This window comes from Rattus rattus, chromosome 1, assembly GCF_011064425.1.
Source record: "Rattus rattus isolate New Zealand chromosome 1, Rrattus_CSIRO_v1, whole genome shotgun sequence".
NCBI lineage: Eukaryota > Metazoa > Chordata > Mammalia > Rodentia > Muridae > Rattus > Rattus rattus.
The window spans coordinates 156385462-156401560 of record NC_046154.1 but is presented as its reverse complement, the minus strand read 5'-3'; the positions used below and the strand labels follow the sequence as shown (position 1 = coordinate 156401560).

Below are 16099 nucleotides of genomic sequence, written 5' to 3'. Positions count from 1 at the left end.
GGAATCACCTGATACGGAGATGACAGACAGATGGATGGAGGGACGGACGGACAGATGGACAGATTCTTCAGAGAATCCATTTAATAAATCTGGGCAAGTTTTTTTTTTTAATTTGGGAGTAGCCCAAAATAATCTAGAACTCCCCATTCTTCCACCTCAGCCCCCTGACAGGTTTGCATCAGTATACCATAGATGACAGTAGCTTTCACAGACTCTTCAGTGTGGTTCTAATCTTTAGCCAGAGTTAAATATTAGTCTAATCACCTAAGTTTATTAACAATAAAACTAAGGTTCAGAATGCATAAGAAACTTGACCAAAATTTGGCCAGCATGTCTCCACATTTGGTTTTTTGTGGTTTGTGTGGTTTTGCTTTGAGACAGGGTCTATCTACATAGTCCTGGCTGACCTGAAGTTCTCTCTGTAGACTGGACTAACTTCAAACCCACAAGCATCCTTCTTCATCTGCCTCGGGTGTACTAGGACCAATGAAATGGGCCACCACGCACTTGTAATGCATCCTGTAGTCCCAGAGGTTCTTGGATTCCAGGCCACCCTGAAAAGCACAAGGAGGAGGAAGGAGAGGGGGGAGAAACAACGGCAATAAAATGATGGTGTTTATAAGTTTTCTCATTGGAATTAGTCCTAGAAGCATTCCTCCTTAGCCGGAGAGGCACTGTATAATTTACCTTTCACTTTGGCAGTAGCGCTTACGCTTCTGCCACGACTAAAATGGGTTCGCATTCCCTGACCACAAAAGGGCAGGGATGGATTTGCGCATTCACCACTCACTGCCCGCAACATTAGCAAAGCTCCCTAGAAGGCTACTTGAGGTACCTAAAATGCCGCTCTACGGTGATCACCCAGAGCTGAGGGAACCTCGGTGGGGTGGTGAGAAGACAGAAGGGCTGGGAAAGAAGAGAAAGCATTCTCTTCTAGGGAGAGGAAGCTGGGAATCCACTGAGAACCGGCCGGCACTGGCAGGAGGTAAGGTGAGGGAAGGAAAAGAATGTCAATGAGCTCCGAGAGCTTCCGCTACCCCAGTAAAAGGACTGTAGTGGGCAGCACGAGGACACCAATCCTCTCAAAACCTGACACCCAGAGCATGTGAAAACTGACTCTTCAGCAAGACTAAATACGAAAAGAGTTTCCAACTCCGAAAGCTAAGCCCCATTAGAGAACAGCTCACCCACCAACCAACCCTACACTTCGCCCCTTTAGCTCCTCAATACCAACCACCCAACGCCAAAAGGAGAGGCAGGCCCCAGCGTCACGTGACGCCGCAATCACGTGACTCCGTTCGGAGCAAGCGAGCCAAGGCAAGGTCCGGCTCCCGCAGCTTTAGGGAGGGGCCCGCGGTGCCCGCACCGAGCCAGACTCGACCATGCTATCCCGCCTGCTCAAAGAACACCAGGCAAAGCAGAACGAACGGAAGGAGCTGCAGGGTGAGCTCAAGTGTCCGGTCGGCCGCTCCCGGCCGCGGCCTAGCTTCTTCCGGAAGCCTGGACCTCGGGTAACCACCCAGATCAAGGGGAGGGCGCCGGCTAGCGGGCGGCCCGAGTGCGGGGCAGGGAATTGGGGGTGGCACTTCTGGAAACTCCATCCCTTTGCCAACCCGCCCTGGTTCCCTTGGCACCGCTCGGGTCCCTTCGGTACCTCCCTCAATCCCGCCCAGGCGGCGTCTGAGCCCCGCCCCTAGCTCGTAACACGCGTTGCCAATTGGCCCAGACAGCTTCTCAACCCGGAAGTGGGCGGAATTGGGGTCCGCCCAGTGAGTGGCTGGGTTCCAGTGAGTCTGCCACACGGCTAAGGCGATGAAGCGTGTGTTTCCTCAGGCCTAGACTGGGAATCCTCGAGTTGCCAATCCCTTGCCCAAAGTACTGGAGAATGGGTGTCTGGGGAGAGTCCTGGGCGTACCTGATGGGGTCCCTTCCCTTCCCTGGGTGCCAGTTTCCTTGCCTCCTAAATAAAGGGGTTTGTTTTGTTTTGTTTATATATGGGAGGTTCTTTTAAGTGGTCTGACATTAGTTGGCAGTTTCCAGAACAGCATTAAGTGCATGAGGACCCATTAGCACCACCTTTCAAATACGAAGTCTGCTCCAATCCCTTTTCCCCTTCCCCAGAGAAGAGGAGGCGAGAGGCTATCACTGCAGCCACCTGCCTGACTGAAGCGTTGGTGGATCACCTCAACGTGGGGTATGAACCTCTTCCCTCAACTCCAGTTTCCTCCATCCACCCTGGTTAGACAGGGTCTGGGCCATCCTTCAGAAGGATCCGGGTGCCCCAGTACCTTCCCTGGCCTGTCTCCGCCCGCTAATGTAACCTTATAGAGACTTGAGGCAGCTTTGACATTCTAATGCTGATGGGGCGACAGCTGCAGTGGTTGGGAAAACAGTCAGAATTCCCCTCCCCACACTGGCTTCCCTGGCACAACTTGATGCCATCTGGCCAACCTGGCTTGCCCATTTATGTCCAGCTGTCACTTGGGTGGGAGGGAAGGACCACCTCTCTCACCACATATCCTCTTTCCTTCCTCACCTCCTACTGCTTGGCAAGCCTGCGGAACAAACGGCAGGAACAAGATGGCACAGCTGGTAGAAGTGAGGAAGAGCCTAAGCCAAGAGCTATGACAAAACCAGGCTGGCTTTTCCTTTCCTTCTGGGTCTCCAGAGACCCCACCCCCAATCTCAGCCCTCAGTGAGAAGACCAGTGGTATCCAAAGACTTGGGAAGGTTTCCTGGCCCTGCATGACTCATAAGAGTGCTGAGATGGCGATCCGATAGTCTGTCTATGGGAAGAAAGGAGTCATATACTATGCCTTCCGCTCGGGGCGAGTGACAGGCAGGCTTGGTTGCAAATCCAGAGGCTGAGTCATCCCAGGGACTCATGCAGGGGTTGGGGTCATCTCCATTACTCATCTTGAGGGGAGATTAGGAGAAAGAATGGCTGTGGTTGGGGCCTCTGGTGTCCTTTGTTTCTGGACAGCTCTCTTCTCTGGTGTTCCCACACTGGCACGTCCGTCCCTTGCTACATTTGTGAGGCTGGCCAGACTTCTCTCTTTCTGTTTACTTGCTAGATGCCACCCCACATTCGAAGCTCAGAGGGGAGCTAAGCCAAATCCAGATTAGAAAGGGTTTTGTGTTGCTACCCACAGCTCTTATTCTACAGAAAATGAAACAAAGGCTTAGTTTGTCTCAACCCTTGTCAGGTGCCCTACCCACTTTCTTGAACCCCCCTCCCCCCAGCCCTTTGCCTCCCCTGCCCCCACACATTCCAGTGGGTGATGGCACCGGATGTGGCGTCTCCTAACTGACCTAGAGCTTTGGAATAGGGAATGAAAAGGTCATCTGCTAGCAAGAGAGGGAACACTGCTTACATAAAGGGGGAAGTGAAAACGCACGGGTGGAAGGTGGAGCAGCAGCCTCGTCGCAGTGGTGCTTACCACAGCCAGCATCTTGATTAGCTGGGAAGAAGCGTTAGCACCGGCTGTGTGGGTGGGTGGACAGGAGAGTTGGGTGTGATGGTGAATGCCTATATGCCTGTAATCCCAGCACTTGGACTGTAGGGGCAAGGGGATTAGATCAAGGCCACCTTCATCCACATAGTGAGTTTGGGGTCATCCTGGGCTACATAAGACCCTGTCTCAAAAAGGGGGCTGGGAAAAGCCAAGGAAATCTCTTGGGATAGGCTCACTGACCCAGGGTTCCTTGTGGGGTGGGGGTTGTACTCTCCCATCCCGTCCCAGATTCAGGGAGGGGCCTGATTTCCTTTGCAACTTCTTGCAGAGCTCCCTAGGCTTCAAATCACTGCCAGATGTGTCCCTGCTGCTGAATTTTCCCACGCTTCCCTTTCCCTCCCAGCTTCTTCCTCAGGGAGATCCCCCCAGGTTAACCTTCCCTGCCCCGCCTCAGCTGCAGAAACTTCTTGAGAGGGTAGGAAATGGTGTGTTTCTAGTCAGCTCCCAACTTGGCTTTCCACATCAAAAAAAGCCAGAGTCCCAAGGCTTCCCGGCCCTCCCTCCCGACTGATCTCCCACCACTGTAATAGGCCGTAAGAGTTGGATGAGCTGACATACCCCTCCTCCAATCCTCAGTGTGGCCCAGGCCTACATGAACCAGAGAAAGCTGGACCATGAGGTGAAGACCCTGCAGGTCCAGGCTGCCCAGTTTGCCAAGCAGACCGGCCAGTGGATTGGCATGGTGGAAAACTTCAACCAGGCACTTAAGGTGGGCAACTCAGCACATCACTGCCTTTAACTGGATGCCGTTGGCTGTCTCCAGCCATAAATATCCCAGACTTAGGGTTAATGAGCAAGTGGGGGCAGTCCCAGATACTCCTTCTATGGCTGTGGTCTCAGAAAAGCTAGAAAGAAAAAAGTCCAGATCTCAGGATATAGCTCGGTGACATGCTTAGGGCCCTAGTACATGTCTGGGTCCAACCCCTAGCACTACAAAATAAAAGTACTCAGAAAACCCCGAATGTGCTGCACGGACCAGTACCACCAGCTAGTCTGGAGGCTGAGGCAGGAGACAGCGTAAGCCCAGGAGTTGAAGCCAATCTGAGCAACACTGTAGTAACTCATCTCAAAAGGACGGCAGACAGACAGAACAGCAGGTGGTGGGTCTAAGTAAGCCACCTCAGCCGCGAGGGAAAGTCTACCTACCCTGATTCCTGCCCTCAATCTCTTCTCCCCTCTCCCAGGAAATCGGGGATGTGGAGAACTGGGCTCGGAGCATCGAACTGGACATGCGCACCATTGCCACAGCGCTGGAGTACGTCTACAAAGGGCAGCTGCAGTCTGCACCATCCTAGACTAAAACCCACCCCTCTCACCTCACCCTCCTGGACGGGAGGGTGACTGGCAAGCCATGAATAAAAACTCAAGCTTCCATTCTATGTGGTGTGTTTGAAGGAGTCCCTGGCGCCCATAAGGCAGTGGGAAATCTGAGGTTGTTTCCCTGTGGGGCGAGTGCCCTTTGGTGGTGGGTACCTCTACTCTTCCTTGTGCCTAGTGCTGGTCCCTTTGGGTGAGCAGAAAGTAACTTTCCGCATGCCTGTCCAGAGCTGAGTGACCTCTGCTCGAAACTTCCAGAACTCAGTTTCCTGCAGAGCAGATTTAAGGCAGGAAGCAGACCTCGTGCGTCCTCAGCCCTGGCTCTCGGCTCCACCACGTGCTCATGTGCCCTTCCAGGCCGCTGCTAAGCAGTGTCATGAGTCTGGGCCAGGTGGGAGCTTAACTCTTGGGGGCACTTTGGGGCTGAGAAGGAAGGAAAATGACAGATCCAGGGCCACCCACAGAGAGGAGCAGCTGCCATCCTTGGCAGTTCCCACGTCCTAGGAGACCGTGGCATAGATGGTCAGGAGCCCAGGCTGAGAAAGACAGCCTGGGGGAGCGGGGGGGAGGGGGAGCCTGGGCAGAACTGCCCTCTGCCAAAACCCTAAGCTCAGCCAGGCGGGCCTCAGCTGCTTAGCTCCTCCTCACTGCCATCCCCCAAACAGAGAGACGCGTGACACTCCTTGCCACAGCAAGAGTCCACCCACTCCAGACTTTGGCCTTAGCTGTAGCTAGTGTGGGATCCTGGGAAGTCTAGGAGCAAAGTCTCTTAGGCAGACTGAGAAGGCTACAGCTTCACACACCGTGCTGCCTGCCAGCTTTCCCCAGAGGTAAGTGGTGGCGGAACGGGGATGCTATGGAAACACTAGCTAAGGATGGCAATATATAGTGGCCGTTCAGGCTTTAGGCTACGAACATTGCCTTCGCATGTCATCCCCTTGATCTCCACAACACCGAGATGGGCCTGGTGGGTATTGTAGCCCAGCTTACTATATGAGAAAACAGGTTCCAAGATAGACTGAAGATGTCCAGCCTCACACAGTAGTTTTGAGGCTACCAGGACTGAAATGGGGACTCTTGGTTCCAAAAGCAAGGCGAGGATGCATTTAGGGGCTTTTGATGTTCCTGGTTTAGTAGGAGGATGGTGATCCAGGTCCCTCCACTCTCACACAGTAATAGGTCTGCCCACAGGACCAGCTCAGGTTTACTTCGTTAGCTACAAAGTTAGTGCTTGCCCACACCTGTTTTGCACAATAAGCCTTAGCTTGCCAATCCTCTGCCAAGCATTCAGTTTCCTGGTTTGTCTGCTCAGACCAGACGTTTCCAGCTAAGTAAACGTTAGTGCCAAGGCTAAAGGGGTAGAGGAAATGACAAGTTTTCCTGCCCAGCCTAGGCCTCCCTCAGCAGGGCATCTCATCCCACCATGTGGCTGCCTCTGCTTCTGGGTGCCTTGCTGTGGGCAGTACTGTGGTTGCTCAGAGACCGGCAGAGCCTGCCGGCCCGCGACGCTGCCATCTTCATCACCGGCTGTGACTCGGGCTTTGGGCGCCTTCTGGCACTGCAACTTGACCAGAAGGGCTTCCAAGTGCTGGCCGGCTGCCTGACCCCCTCTGGGGCAGAAGACCTACAACAGATGGCGTCCTCCCGCCTCCACACAACCCTGCTGGATATCACTGATCCCCAGAATGTCCAGCAAGTTGCCAAGTGGGTGAAGACACGTGTTGGAGAAACTGGTAAGTGTAGTGGAGCCCCCAGGAACCTGGTCTGTACAGCAGTCCCGGGACTCACCAAGGCTGTGGGGAAGGAGCAGGGTTCAAGTCCTCCCCAAACGTCCTCCCTGTGTCTGTCATCTTCCCACAGGGCTCTTTGGTCTGGTGAATAACGCTGGTGTAGCTGGTATCATCGGGCCCACACCATGGCTGACACAGGACGATTTCCAGAGAGTGCTGAATGTGAACACACTGGGCCCCATTGGGGTCACCCTTGCCCTGCTGCCCCTGCTACAACAGGCCAGGGGGCGGGTGGTCAACATCACCAGTGTCTTGGGCCGAATAGCAGCCAATGGCGGGGGCTACTGTGTCTCCAAGTTTGGCCTGGAGGCCTTCTCTGACAGCCTGAGGTGAGGGTGCACAGCTCCAGGCTTAGCCTGGAGAGGGGCAGGGATCTTACTCAGATACATCAGTTGTCGACACAGGCTAGAAGACAAGGAGCGGAACAACACAGGAGAAATGGAAAAGCAGACAGGGCTGGAGGTGAAACCCCAAGTTTTATCACATACAAAGTTTGTGAGTGTGTGTGCATGCGTGCATGCCTTTAGTTTTTGAGGTAAGTGTCACTGTGTCACCCTGACTGCCCTGGAACTCACAGAAACCAGCCTGGGTTACATTCTAGTCCTGGCTGGCCTGGAATACTGGGCAATCCTCCTGCCTCAGCCTACTGAGCTACCACACACCCAACTAAGTTACTTCTCAGGTGTTTTGGTTTTGTTGGTTTGTTTTTCTCCCAAATCTGTTAAATCAGAGTGAGACTTGCCTCCTGGGGGTTCAGAGTAAAGTGAGCCGTGTGGAAGGACCCGGCAGTGCTTAGATGTTAGGGGAAGCCTGTCGTTCATGTTTAGTGGCATTAACAGGTATTTACTTACACATCCACACATCCGTATGTGCTGTGTGTACACATATTCATGAACGCATGGGCCATAGCACATGCTGAAGTAAACTTATGGGAGTCTGTACCCTCCTGAGGTGATGGGTTGATGGCAAGAAACCTTCTATGAATCATCTCGCCAGGACTGCATGTTACCATTTATAGTAGAAAACCTAATATTTTTCATTCTCAGCCATTCTATATAAATAATATTACTATAGGGCTACTTGAGAGGAGCATCGAGACATGCCACCAGGTCAGCTCTGCCCCTCTTTCTTCTCTTATGAAACATGGTCACTATGTAGCCTAGACTAGCTCCCACTCGGAGCACTGGGATCACAGACGTATGCCTACACTGAGGACTTGCCAAAGCTGGTGAGGTCAGAAAGGAGCTAAAGAGGGCACTGCGAGACTCTGAATTTGGGGAAAAGCCCAGGTGGGTCTAGTGGAGCCCAGCCAGTGAGGAAGGCTGCCTTCATCGCCTTACTGGACAGATAATGTCCGAGTCTCCTTTGGCTTCTTCCCCCTTTTTATCTTCCAGTCAGCATCGTGGGATACAGCTTTACCCATGCCAGGCCAGGGCAGTGGAATATACGCCCACTCTGCCCACCATGTCATCTTCCAGCGGACACCAAGCTCGTCCCTCATCCTAGTACTCAAGACTCAATCTTCTGTTTTGGGAGACATAAAATGGGGCCCCTAGATCAAGAACTGGCAGACGCAGTGACCAACCAGATGGGCTCAGCTGCCTTCGGGCTAGTAATGGTTTCAACACATTTAAATAATTACATTGTAAATGGTTATACTAGCACATTCACAGGCCTTCAATCACAGCACTCGGGAGACAGAGGCAGGCAGATCTCTATGAATTCGAGACCAGCCTGGTCCCAGCACTTGGGGCAGAGCCAGGAGTAGTTCTGTGAGTTCCAGAACATAGTAAGTTCTGGTCCAGCCAGGGTTACCTGGTGAAACCCTGTCTCAAAACAAAAATAATTCATTTTGTCTGGTCTGCAGTACCTTAAAATTTACTATTTAAACAAAGTAGGGGCTGGAGAGATGGCTCAGTGGTTAAGAGCACTGATTGCTCTTCCAGAGGTCCTGAGTTCAATTCCCAGCCACATGGTGGCTCACAACCATCTGTAATGGGATCTGATGCTCTTTTCTATTGTGTCTGAAGAGTGTGACAGTGTGCTCACATAAATAATTGAAAAAAAAAAAAGAAGAAGAAGAAGAAGAAAAAGTAGGGGACAGGGTAGGTAAGGAGACTGCTCAGTGTGTAATCATGAGGACCCATACCCAGGCAACACAATGCCCTCTTCTGGTCTTCATGCACATGTGCACACACTCACACTTGTACACATTTACACAAGTCTTTCAGAAGAAGAAAGGGAACAGGTGGCTAAGGCACGAGCATCCGGAGTTCTACGTTAATCTGGGCCACTTTAGCAGCATGAGGTTTTAGGCTTGAGCACCACCACCGAGTAAAGCTTGCTGGCCATTAGACCACAGAGTAAAATACACAGGAGAGGGCATGTGCATAGTGTCAACCACCAGTGATCCCAAAACTACACAAATTGAGGCCAGCCTAGGCTACATAACAAGATCATGTCTCTCTCATTCTCACACACACACACACTCCAAGCAACAAGATCGTGTAAGCATGGCGGTCGCACACCAGTACTTACCCCTTTCAAGGCCAGCTTCTACTACATAGCAAGTTCAGGCTACACAAGAACCAGCAAAATGGCTAAGCAGTTAAGAGCACTTGCTTCCAGCCTGACATCCTGAATTCAGTGGACATACTTGGTAGGAGAGAACCAAGTTGTCTCTGACATCCACACAATGGCCAGGGGCACACACAGACATAAAGAAAATACAATTTTTTTTAAGTAAAAGAAAATTTCAAGATTGGCCTAAATTACATAGTGAAACCGTGTCTCATAAAACAAAGACTTAAAAGAGAGAAGCCGGGTGTGGTGGCACACTCCTGGGAGGAGGAGGCAGGCAGATCTCTTAAGTTTGAGGCCAGCCTAGTCTACAAAGTGAATTCCAGGACAGCCAGGGCTATGCAGAGAAACTAGGAGGGGAGAGAGAGAAGCAGGCAGACTAACATAATGATACACACGTTATCTCAACATATGGGAGGTAGGGACAGAAGTTACCAAGAGTTCAAGGTATCCTGGCCTGCATGAGACCCTGTCTCAGAAAACAAAATCAAGGGTCCAGAGAGATGACTCAGGATGAATGATTACTGCTCTTGCAGGGGACCCAGATTTGGTTTCCAGCACCTACAAGGTGGTTCACAATAGCCTGTAACTCCATTAATGGCTTCTGACCAATAATGGTACATAAAAACCCGTGCAGCCATACACATGTAAACAACCAAATCTTCTTTTAAAAAGAAAGTACAAGGACAACATGCTCAACGACACCTCACCCTGGGCTGGTATTGACGTGGTTCAGTTGCTAACCTACCATACACAGACCCTGGGTTTCATCCTCACGCAGTAAAAACAAAAAGCTCTTGTGTTCCCACCCCAGGCTAACCAGCCATAGCCTGTCCTGTAAGGACACATGTCCCTACCTGTGACACCTTCCCATCTTGGGTTCCACACTCCTAGAAACCTAGGTTAAAACACAGGAACCTCTCTGCCCACCCTCCAGGCGGGACATGGCTCCATTTGGAGTACAAGTCTCCATTGTGGAGCCTGGCTTCTTCCGAACCCCAGTGACCAACCTGGAGAGTCTGGAGAACACCCTGAAGGCTTGTTGGGCCCGGCTACCTCCAGCTACACAGGCCCACTACGGAGAAGCCTTCCTCACTACTTGTGAGTAGCTGGACCCATATTGGGTGCGTGATGGGAAAAAGAGAGGGTCAGAAAGGTCAGACCTCGAAGGGAGGAAAAGGGCAGGCAGTCACTTCCTGATCCTGGCAACCAGCCCAAGGATCTAGCACGGGATGGAGGAGAGGCAGTGTGAGCATGAACGCTGACTACGTCATCTTCCGAGCTACAGATCTTCGAGTGCAGCGCCGCATCATGAACCTGATCTGTGACCCAGACCTAACGAAGGTGACAAGCTGCCTGGAGCATGCCCTGACTGCCCGCCATCCCCGAACACGGTACAGCCCAGGCTGGGATGCCAAGCTTCTCTGGCTGCCTGCCTCCTACCTTCCAGCCAGGGTGGTGGATGCTGTGCTCGCCTGGGTCCTTCCCCGGCCTGCCCAGTCAATCTACTGACTCCAGCTTTACAGCAAGAGGCTGGTTTCGGAGGACAAGGCATCTCCTTCTGTCTCTATCCGCGCTGGCTGGCTTCTGACACAAACTAGGCTCTCAGTAAATAAATACATATATCGCTTTAAATCGAAAAGCAGGCGTACAGAAATGAAGGTGCCCGTGGGGCCTGACAAGACTTGAGTATCTGAGTTCCCTAAGCAGCGGAGGAAGCAAACCACTGGCCTCTTTAATGCCTGCAAAGCTTCTACTGTACACTGGGTGGTGCAAGGAGCTACCTTGCAACTACAGATGCTTTTTGGAGCTGCACTTGGAGAGATGGCCACCAGAGGGCACTTTCTCGGCAGAGTAGTAAGAATTCGTGTTTGCACCAGGAACAGCATTGTCTAATTTTCTTGGGGATAGAAGGGAAAGTGGCGGAAATTGCCGTATTGGGTGGCTTCCATGACAGAAATACCTAAACTCCCCTGTTATCTAAGGCAAAAATCGGGGACACTGCCACACAGGCCTCAAGCAACTTAAACACTCTCCTTGAGGGTTCAGGGAGGACTTCGCTGGGCCTCAAAGCATCAGAAAGCCAGAGAGTTGTCCAAAATAGACATGTCCAGGCTCTACCAAGTAGGACCTTTGTGGAACACCCCTTTGACTCATGCAGGAGCTGTCCTCATAGGTGCTGTGGAAACACTGTTTGAAGGCTAAGCAGGCAACACAAACCGAGGGGCGGAGGGACACTCAGTCACAACCTCCTCCGGATTCCCCACCTCTTCCACCCTCAAATAAATAATCCTTTTCCCACCCCCCCCCCAAATTTGCCTGCCTATTCTCAGGCAGAGGCAGGGAGAAGGAAAAGGAAGGGGCCATCCATCACTCTAAGACAAACTGAGACCATCTCCTTCTCTAGGTCTGAAAAAATAATCCGTTTAATTGAAAACCTGGAGAGTCCACTCCATGAAAAGACAGACGAGCTCAGACACGCCCCCACCCTACATTACTTCGTAGCCACTCCGGATACTCTTCACCAGACAGCAGGAGAAGATAATGCCCAGGACCTGAAAGGAAGGATGGAAATGAGGGTGGGAAGAAGACAGGGCAAGTTTCCCCAAACCCACCCAACAGCCACTGTTCCCAGGCCAGTGAGTGCCTCCTGTTCCCCAGATGCCCTGAGCTGATCCGGGCGCCCTCCCCCAACCCACAGCATTCCTCACCTCCACAAAAGCAATGCCCAGGGCTGCTCCAGCCACCAGCAGTACGTTCTTCCTCAGCCATGCCGCTATAGTCTCCACGCAGCCCTGAAGAGAAAGGGCGGGCATGAGTGCTAACAGAAGCGTCTACCTACCTCCTTCTTTCCCTCCCTCTGCCCCTTTCTCCTATCCTCCCAACCCCTATCCCCAACTCTGATCCTGATAGCATCTCCTGCCTCCTGACACATTCCCCGTTTCCCTCGTGTGATGTCTTCTCCCTACCTGGGTATGGATGGTGGATGCCTTGAACTCGTTTCCACAGCCCACAGTGATGTTGATGCAGCAGGAATCGGGGACCCTGTCCTTGGCCATGCCGGGGATGCGCTCCCAGTCTGTGTAGTTAGAGGCTCCACAGCATTTATTCTGACGGAGGAGGGATGGGGGGAAGTGGCTACACTGTGGAACCTCCATTCTAATTCAGAGATGAGAATCTTCCATCCCGCCTCACCCCCTTCCCAGCCATCCCACTCACTTCCTTCTGCAATTTGTCCAAAATGGTGGCCGTTTTGTTGTCTGTAAGGTAATTCTGCATCTGCTTCTGGAAGCTCTTACTAAACTCTGACTTCACCTAAGAGTAGAGGAGTGTGTTGTTGAGAACAGACTTCAGGCCCCAGATTCCCAGAGCATCCTGAGACAGGTTCCCCTTGTTCCCTGCTTACCTGGTCTCTAAACACATAGCCAGCAATGGCCACCGCCACCTCCACGAGCATGATAAGAGACAGGAAGATGGCAAACTGCAGGAGGACAGGACAGGAGTTGTGTTTGAAGTCTGGATTTAAAGGGCTTGCTCTGGCCCAGTCAATTCCTTCATCCACCCACCTCAGCACAGAATACCTTCTGGTAGTCCCAGGAGCTCCCACACCCCACTCACTGTAATCATGAGACAGTAGTTCTCTTTGCAGGCCCCACAGCAGCCCACAAAGGCCACCAGGAAGAGGAAGGCACCCACGGCAATGATGACCACAGGCAACAGCGAGCCGGCAGTAGTCTCGTGGGTAATGGCCTGCTTCAAGACAACCTGAACTGCTACGCCAATGGCAATCAATCCCACTGCGCAGGCCTGAGGGAAGAGGTGAGGGTTGGGTCAGCTCCTCAGTCCTCAGCCCTCACACCCGACCCCCAGCCAGAAAATGGATTCTTACACCTCCAGGAAACACTGGCTATAGAGAAGGTTCGCCCGTCCTTGCCCCACAAGGAAGGCTGGGAAGTTGTTTGAGACACATAAGGAGAAGGGAATCAGGAGGTGTCATGCCTGCCTCTAAACAGCTCTTCAGCCCAGGACGTGCGTTTTGTTCTATTGACTCCTAGCTTGGGTCTCTCCCAGAACTACTCCCTCACTCCAGTGACTCAGGTCCTAGGGCCAGCCAGGCCGGGGAGGAAGAAGAGGGGGTAAGATGGCCCCTTTCTGAACAAACAACAGTTTCTCCAGGCAGGAGCAAATGAAGGGGGGTTAGAGCCATTCCTTCTCCCAAGTAAATGAGAGGGCTGAGAGAATGGAGATGAATCAACAGGGTGAGGAGTGGAGGCAGCCCCTTGGCGATACCATCAGACCGTTGGCAGGTTGCCCCACCACCCCATATCACAAATGGTTGGGTCACCAGACAGGAAGGGCCAGGAGGGGGTTGGTTGGGGGTGCTCCGCATCTAGGGTGGCACTTCTCGGTCCAAACTTTCCTCAGAGGAAAGCGGCGGGGGACGGGGGAGGGGTGACGGACACGGACACATTCTGCCTTTGGCCTTTTCTCCAGCTTTGCTTCCACATCTGGCCTCCAGCTGCCTTCATTTCTGGGTCCCTCGCTCCTCACGGCTCCCGCTCCAAGACTCACCGGCACCCCGCCCGCGCGCCCCGTCGCCCTCCCCGCACTACTCACGCAAAAGGCCAGCAGGAGAACGTAGAGCAAAAACTTGACACACTTCATTCCTCCTTCCACCGCCATGGCTGCTGGGCCTGGGGCCGCAAGAGAGCGCAAGGATTAGAGCAGGCCGAGGGGCCGCCGGATCCGCAGCTCCCCGCCGGCCTTCGCAGCCTTCCCTGCGCGGCCCCCATCGCGGCCCTCCCACCCAGAAACCCGCAGTCAGATCCACGTCTCCGCGCCCTCCCCGCCCTCCCCGCTCGGCGGCCGGACTGGGGTGGGGGCGCGCACCAGGGAGTGGTGCCTCGGGATCCCGGGACGCACGGAGGGCGCAGCCGGACTCGGGGTGGACCCCCGCCGGCCGCCACCCAGCGCGGAATCCCGACCCCTACAGGCCGCGATCCAGGACCCTCGCCAGCCCCCCGGGCGCGAGCCTCCCTTCGAGGGCCGCACGGGTGGCGTCCCGCGAACTTCGAGGCAAAGTTGTCCCCACGGGCGTCCCCGGAGTCCCCGGGCCCGCGTTAACCCGGGCCTCACCTGCGCTCCCCGACGCTTCTTGATGCTCTCCTACCGCGGCTCAGCAGCCGTCTCCGGTGCCCCCAGCCCGCGCCCCGCCTGCCGCACAGCCCCGCCCCGGCTCCGGCCGCCCCCCTCCCCCGCAGGGTGGCCGCCTTCCTCCCTCCCTCCCTCCCTCTCTCATGTGACGCGGGAACAGCTGCGGCCTGAGTCACCCGGGCTAGCAGGGAGGTGAGCCCCCCGCCTGGACAGGCCACGTGGCCGCTGCCCGGAAGCCTCGAGCCAGGAGCCGGACCTCAGGGTTCCCGGAGCCCTCTCCAACCCAGCACCGTCTGGTTCTCTCTGGTTCGGGAGTAGGCGAGTCCGGAGCCCAGAGGACGCAGGGCGGCCGGGAGTTGCCCAAAGACAGAACTGAGGCAAAGTGTCAAAATGCTCTTCTGCAGACCTCAACCCACAGAGAACCAACCACGCACCTCCCTCTCCGTCCTTGTTCAAGCCCCTGCCCCCAATCCCCGAGCCCGCAGAAGGTGTGGGTTGGGTGGCATTGGGTGAAGTCAGAATAAACACTTTCAGAAAGCCCCTAGCTTCACGTCTTAGGAGTCTCCCAACGTTCTGGACTAGGGTTTTATGACCCCAGCTTCTCTATTTTCTAGAACTCCTGAGCTGAGAAAACCGGAGGGAGGAAGCCCTTGTCTAGAACCGTTTCATGCGTCAATTATAACACGTCAGAGCCTGGGCCCTCCTTCTGGGGAAAGATTAACAAAGCCTTAGTTCCCTTGCTCCTGGATTAACCAGTGGTCAGTGGAGATGTGAGAAAAGACGCTAATGCTGGCAAGGCAATAACATAGACTTCCTCGCCTTACTCCTCTTTTCATCAGAGATGGCAAAACCAGGTAAAGGCAGTGGCTAGAAATACCTCCCTCCCTTGTGCCGCTGGTGGTTCGCAGAATGAACTGTTGTTAAAAAAAAAAAAAAAATTCTCATAAGACTAGCATTAACACTCCTAGCCTGAACTTTGTCCTTTTCGCAGCAGCTCCTTCTGCCTCGAGTTGCTTACTGAACTGAAGGGAAAGGAGTGTACACAAAGAAGCGATAGGCCAGCTGGTGGTGCGCATGTAATCCCAGCAGGTTGGTATCTTTTTTGGTTGGTTGGTTGGTTGGTTGTTTTTTGAGAAAGGGCTTTATGTGTAGCCCCGGCTGTCCTGGGACTCTATCTGTAGATCAGGCTGGCCTCAAACTCAGAAATCTGTCTGCCTCAGCCTCCAGAGACTAAAGGCCATTAACACCACTCCCGACACAAGAGAATCAGAAATTCAAAGCCATTCTGGACAGTTTAGTGAGACAACACACACACACACACACACACACACACACACACACACACACACCCCTATCTCTTTGGAATCAGGGTCTTATGTAGTCCAGGCTGGCCTGAAACTCCCTGTGTGTCGGAGGCTGACCTTGAACTGATGATCATCCTGCCTCCTCAAGTGCTGGCATCACTGGTGTGCACGAGCACATCTGGTTCATGCAGTTCTGGCATCAAACGCAGGATTCCGTGCCTACTAGGCAAGCGCTCTACCAAGCTGTATACCCTGTGCTAGTGAAACTATAGTTCAAAATGACAACTAGAAATGCATGCAGCTCTGTGGTAGAGCATCCAGCATGAACAGGGACCCAGCTCAGTTCCCAGACTACAAAGAAGTCTAGGCACAGTGGTGAGGCCTGTTGTTCCCAGCACTATGGAGGTGAAGGCAGGATGGCAAGGTTACAGGCCATCCT

At 53.5% G+C, this 16099-nt stretch overlaps 3 protein-coding genes across 7 annotated transcripts; 2 read left to right on the top strand and 1 right to left on the bottom strand.

Moving 5' to 3' along the window:
• The first annotated feature begins 1277 nt into the window (after positions 1–1277).
• On the top strand, positions 1278–4894 carry Bloc1s1 (biogenesis of lysosomal organelles complex 1 subunit 1). The gene is made up of 4 exons (XM_032909378.1): positions 1278–1443; positions 2122–2194; positions 4092–4224; positions 4700–4894. The coding sequence occupies exons 1-4, from the start codon at positions 1383–1385 to the stop codon at positions 4808–4810; spliced, it is 378 nt and encodes a 125-aa protein (XP_032765269.1). The 5' UTR covers positions 1278–1382; the 3' UTR covers positions 4811–4894.
• A 650-nt stretch (positions 4895–5544) lies between these two features.
• On the top strand, positions 5545–11085 carry Rdh5 (retinol dehydrogenase 5). 3 transcript variants are annotated; one of them, XM_032909368.1, is made up of 5 exons: positions 5545–5662; positions 6226–6565; positions 6693–6951; positions 10140–10303; positions 10485–11085. In XM_032909368.1, exons 2-5 carry the CDS (start codon positions 6256–6258, stop codon positions 10712–10714), a joined length of 963 nt encoding a protein of 320 aa, XP_032765259.1. In that variant the 5' UTR covers positions 5545–5662; positions 6226–6255; the 3' UTR covers positions 10715–11085. The 3 variants fall into 3 exon arrangements, with proteins under 3 accessions (XP_032765259.1, XP_032765243.1, XP_032765250.1); XM_032909352.1 differs by having other exon boundaries at positions 6221–6565; XM_032909359.1 differs by lacking the exon at positions 5545–5662 and having other exon boundaries at positions 6168–6565.
• Positions 11086–11604: 519 nt separating this feature from the next.
• Cd63 (CD63 molecule) lies at positions 11605–14913 on the bottom strand. Of its 3 annotated transcripts, none has more exons than XM_032909334.1 (8): positions 14791–14913; positions 13820–13896; positions 12821–13009; positions 12609–12683; positions 12422–12517; positions 12172–12312; positions 11914–11997; positions 11605–11757 (listed from the first exon to the last, which is right to left on the bottom strand). In XM_032909334.1, the coding sequence occupies exons 2-8, from the start codon at positions 13883–13885 to the stop codon at positions 11692–11694; spliced, it is 717 nt and encodes a 238-aa protein (XP_032765225.1). In that variant the 5' UTR covers positions 13886–13896; positions 14791–14913; the 3' UTR covers positions 11605–11691. The 3 variants fall into 3 exon arrangements, with proteins under 3 accessions (XP_032765225.1, XP_032765219.1, XP_032765233.1); XM_032909328.1 differs by lacking the exon at positions 14791–14913 and adding an exon at positions 14339–14425; XM_032909342.1 differs by lacking the exon at positions 14791–14913 and adding an exon at positions 14093–14179.
• Positions 14914–16099: the final 1186 nt, after the last annotated feature.

Bases quoted from the DNA above. Each gene is read 5' to 3' on its own strand.
- Bloc1s1 (XM_032909378.1), top strand. From the start codon at position 1,383: ATGCTATCCCGCCTGCTCAAAGAACACCAGGCAAAGCAGAACGAACGG. The intron at 1,444-2,121 runs GTGAGCTCAAGT...CCCCTTCCCCAG, and splicing joins CGAACGGAAGGAGCTGCAGG to AGAAGAGGAGGCGAGAGGCT. The intron at 4,225-4,699 runs GTGGGCAACTCA...CCCCTCTCCCAG, and splicing joins ACTTCAACCAGGCACTTAAG to GAAATCGGGGATGTGGAGAA.
- Rdh5 (XM_032909368.1), top strand. From the start codon at position 6,256: ATGTGGCTGCCTCTGCTTCTGGGTGCCTTGCTGTGGGCAGTACTGTGG. The intron at 6,566-6,692 runs GTAAGTGTAGTG...ATCTTCCCACAG, and splicing joins GACACGTGTTGGAGAAACTG to GGCTCTTTGGTCTGGTGAAT. The intron at 6,952-10,139 runs GTGAGGGTGCAC...CCCACCCTCCAG, and splicing joins GCCTTCTCTGACAGCCTGAG to GCGGGACATGGCTCCATTTG.
- Cd63 (XM_032909334.1), bottom strand. From the start codon at position 13,885: ATGGCGGTGGAAGGAGGAATGAAGTGTGTCAAGTTTTTGCTCTACGTT. The intron at 12,313-12,421 runs GTGAGTGGGATG...CTCCTCCGTCAG, and splicing joins TGGACAAATTGCAGAAGGAA to AATAAATGCTGTGGAGCCTC. The intron at 11,758-11,913 runs GTGAGGAATGCT...CCTTCCTTTCAG, and splicing joins TGGGCATTGCTTTTGTGGAG to GTCCTGGGCATTATCTTCTC.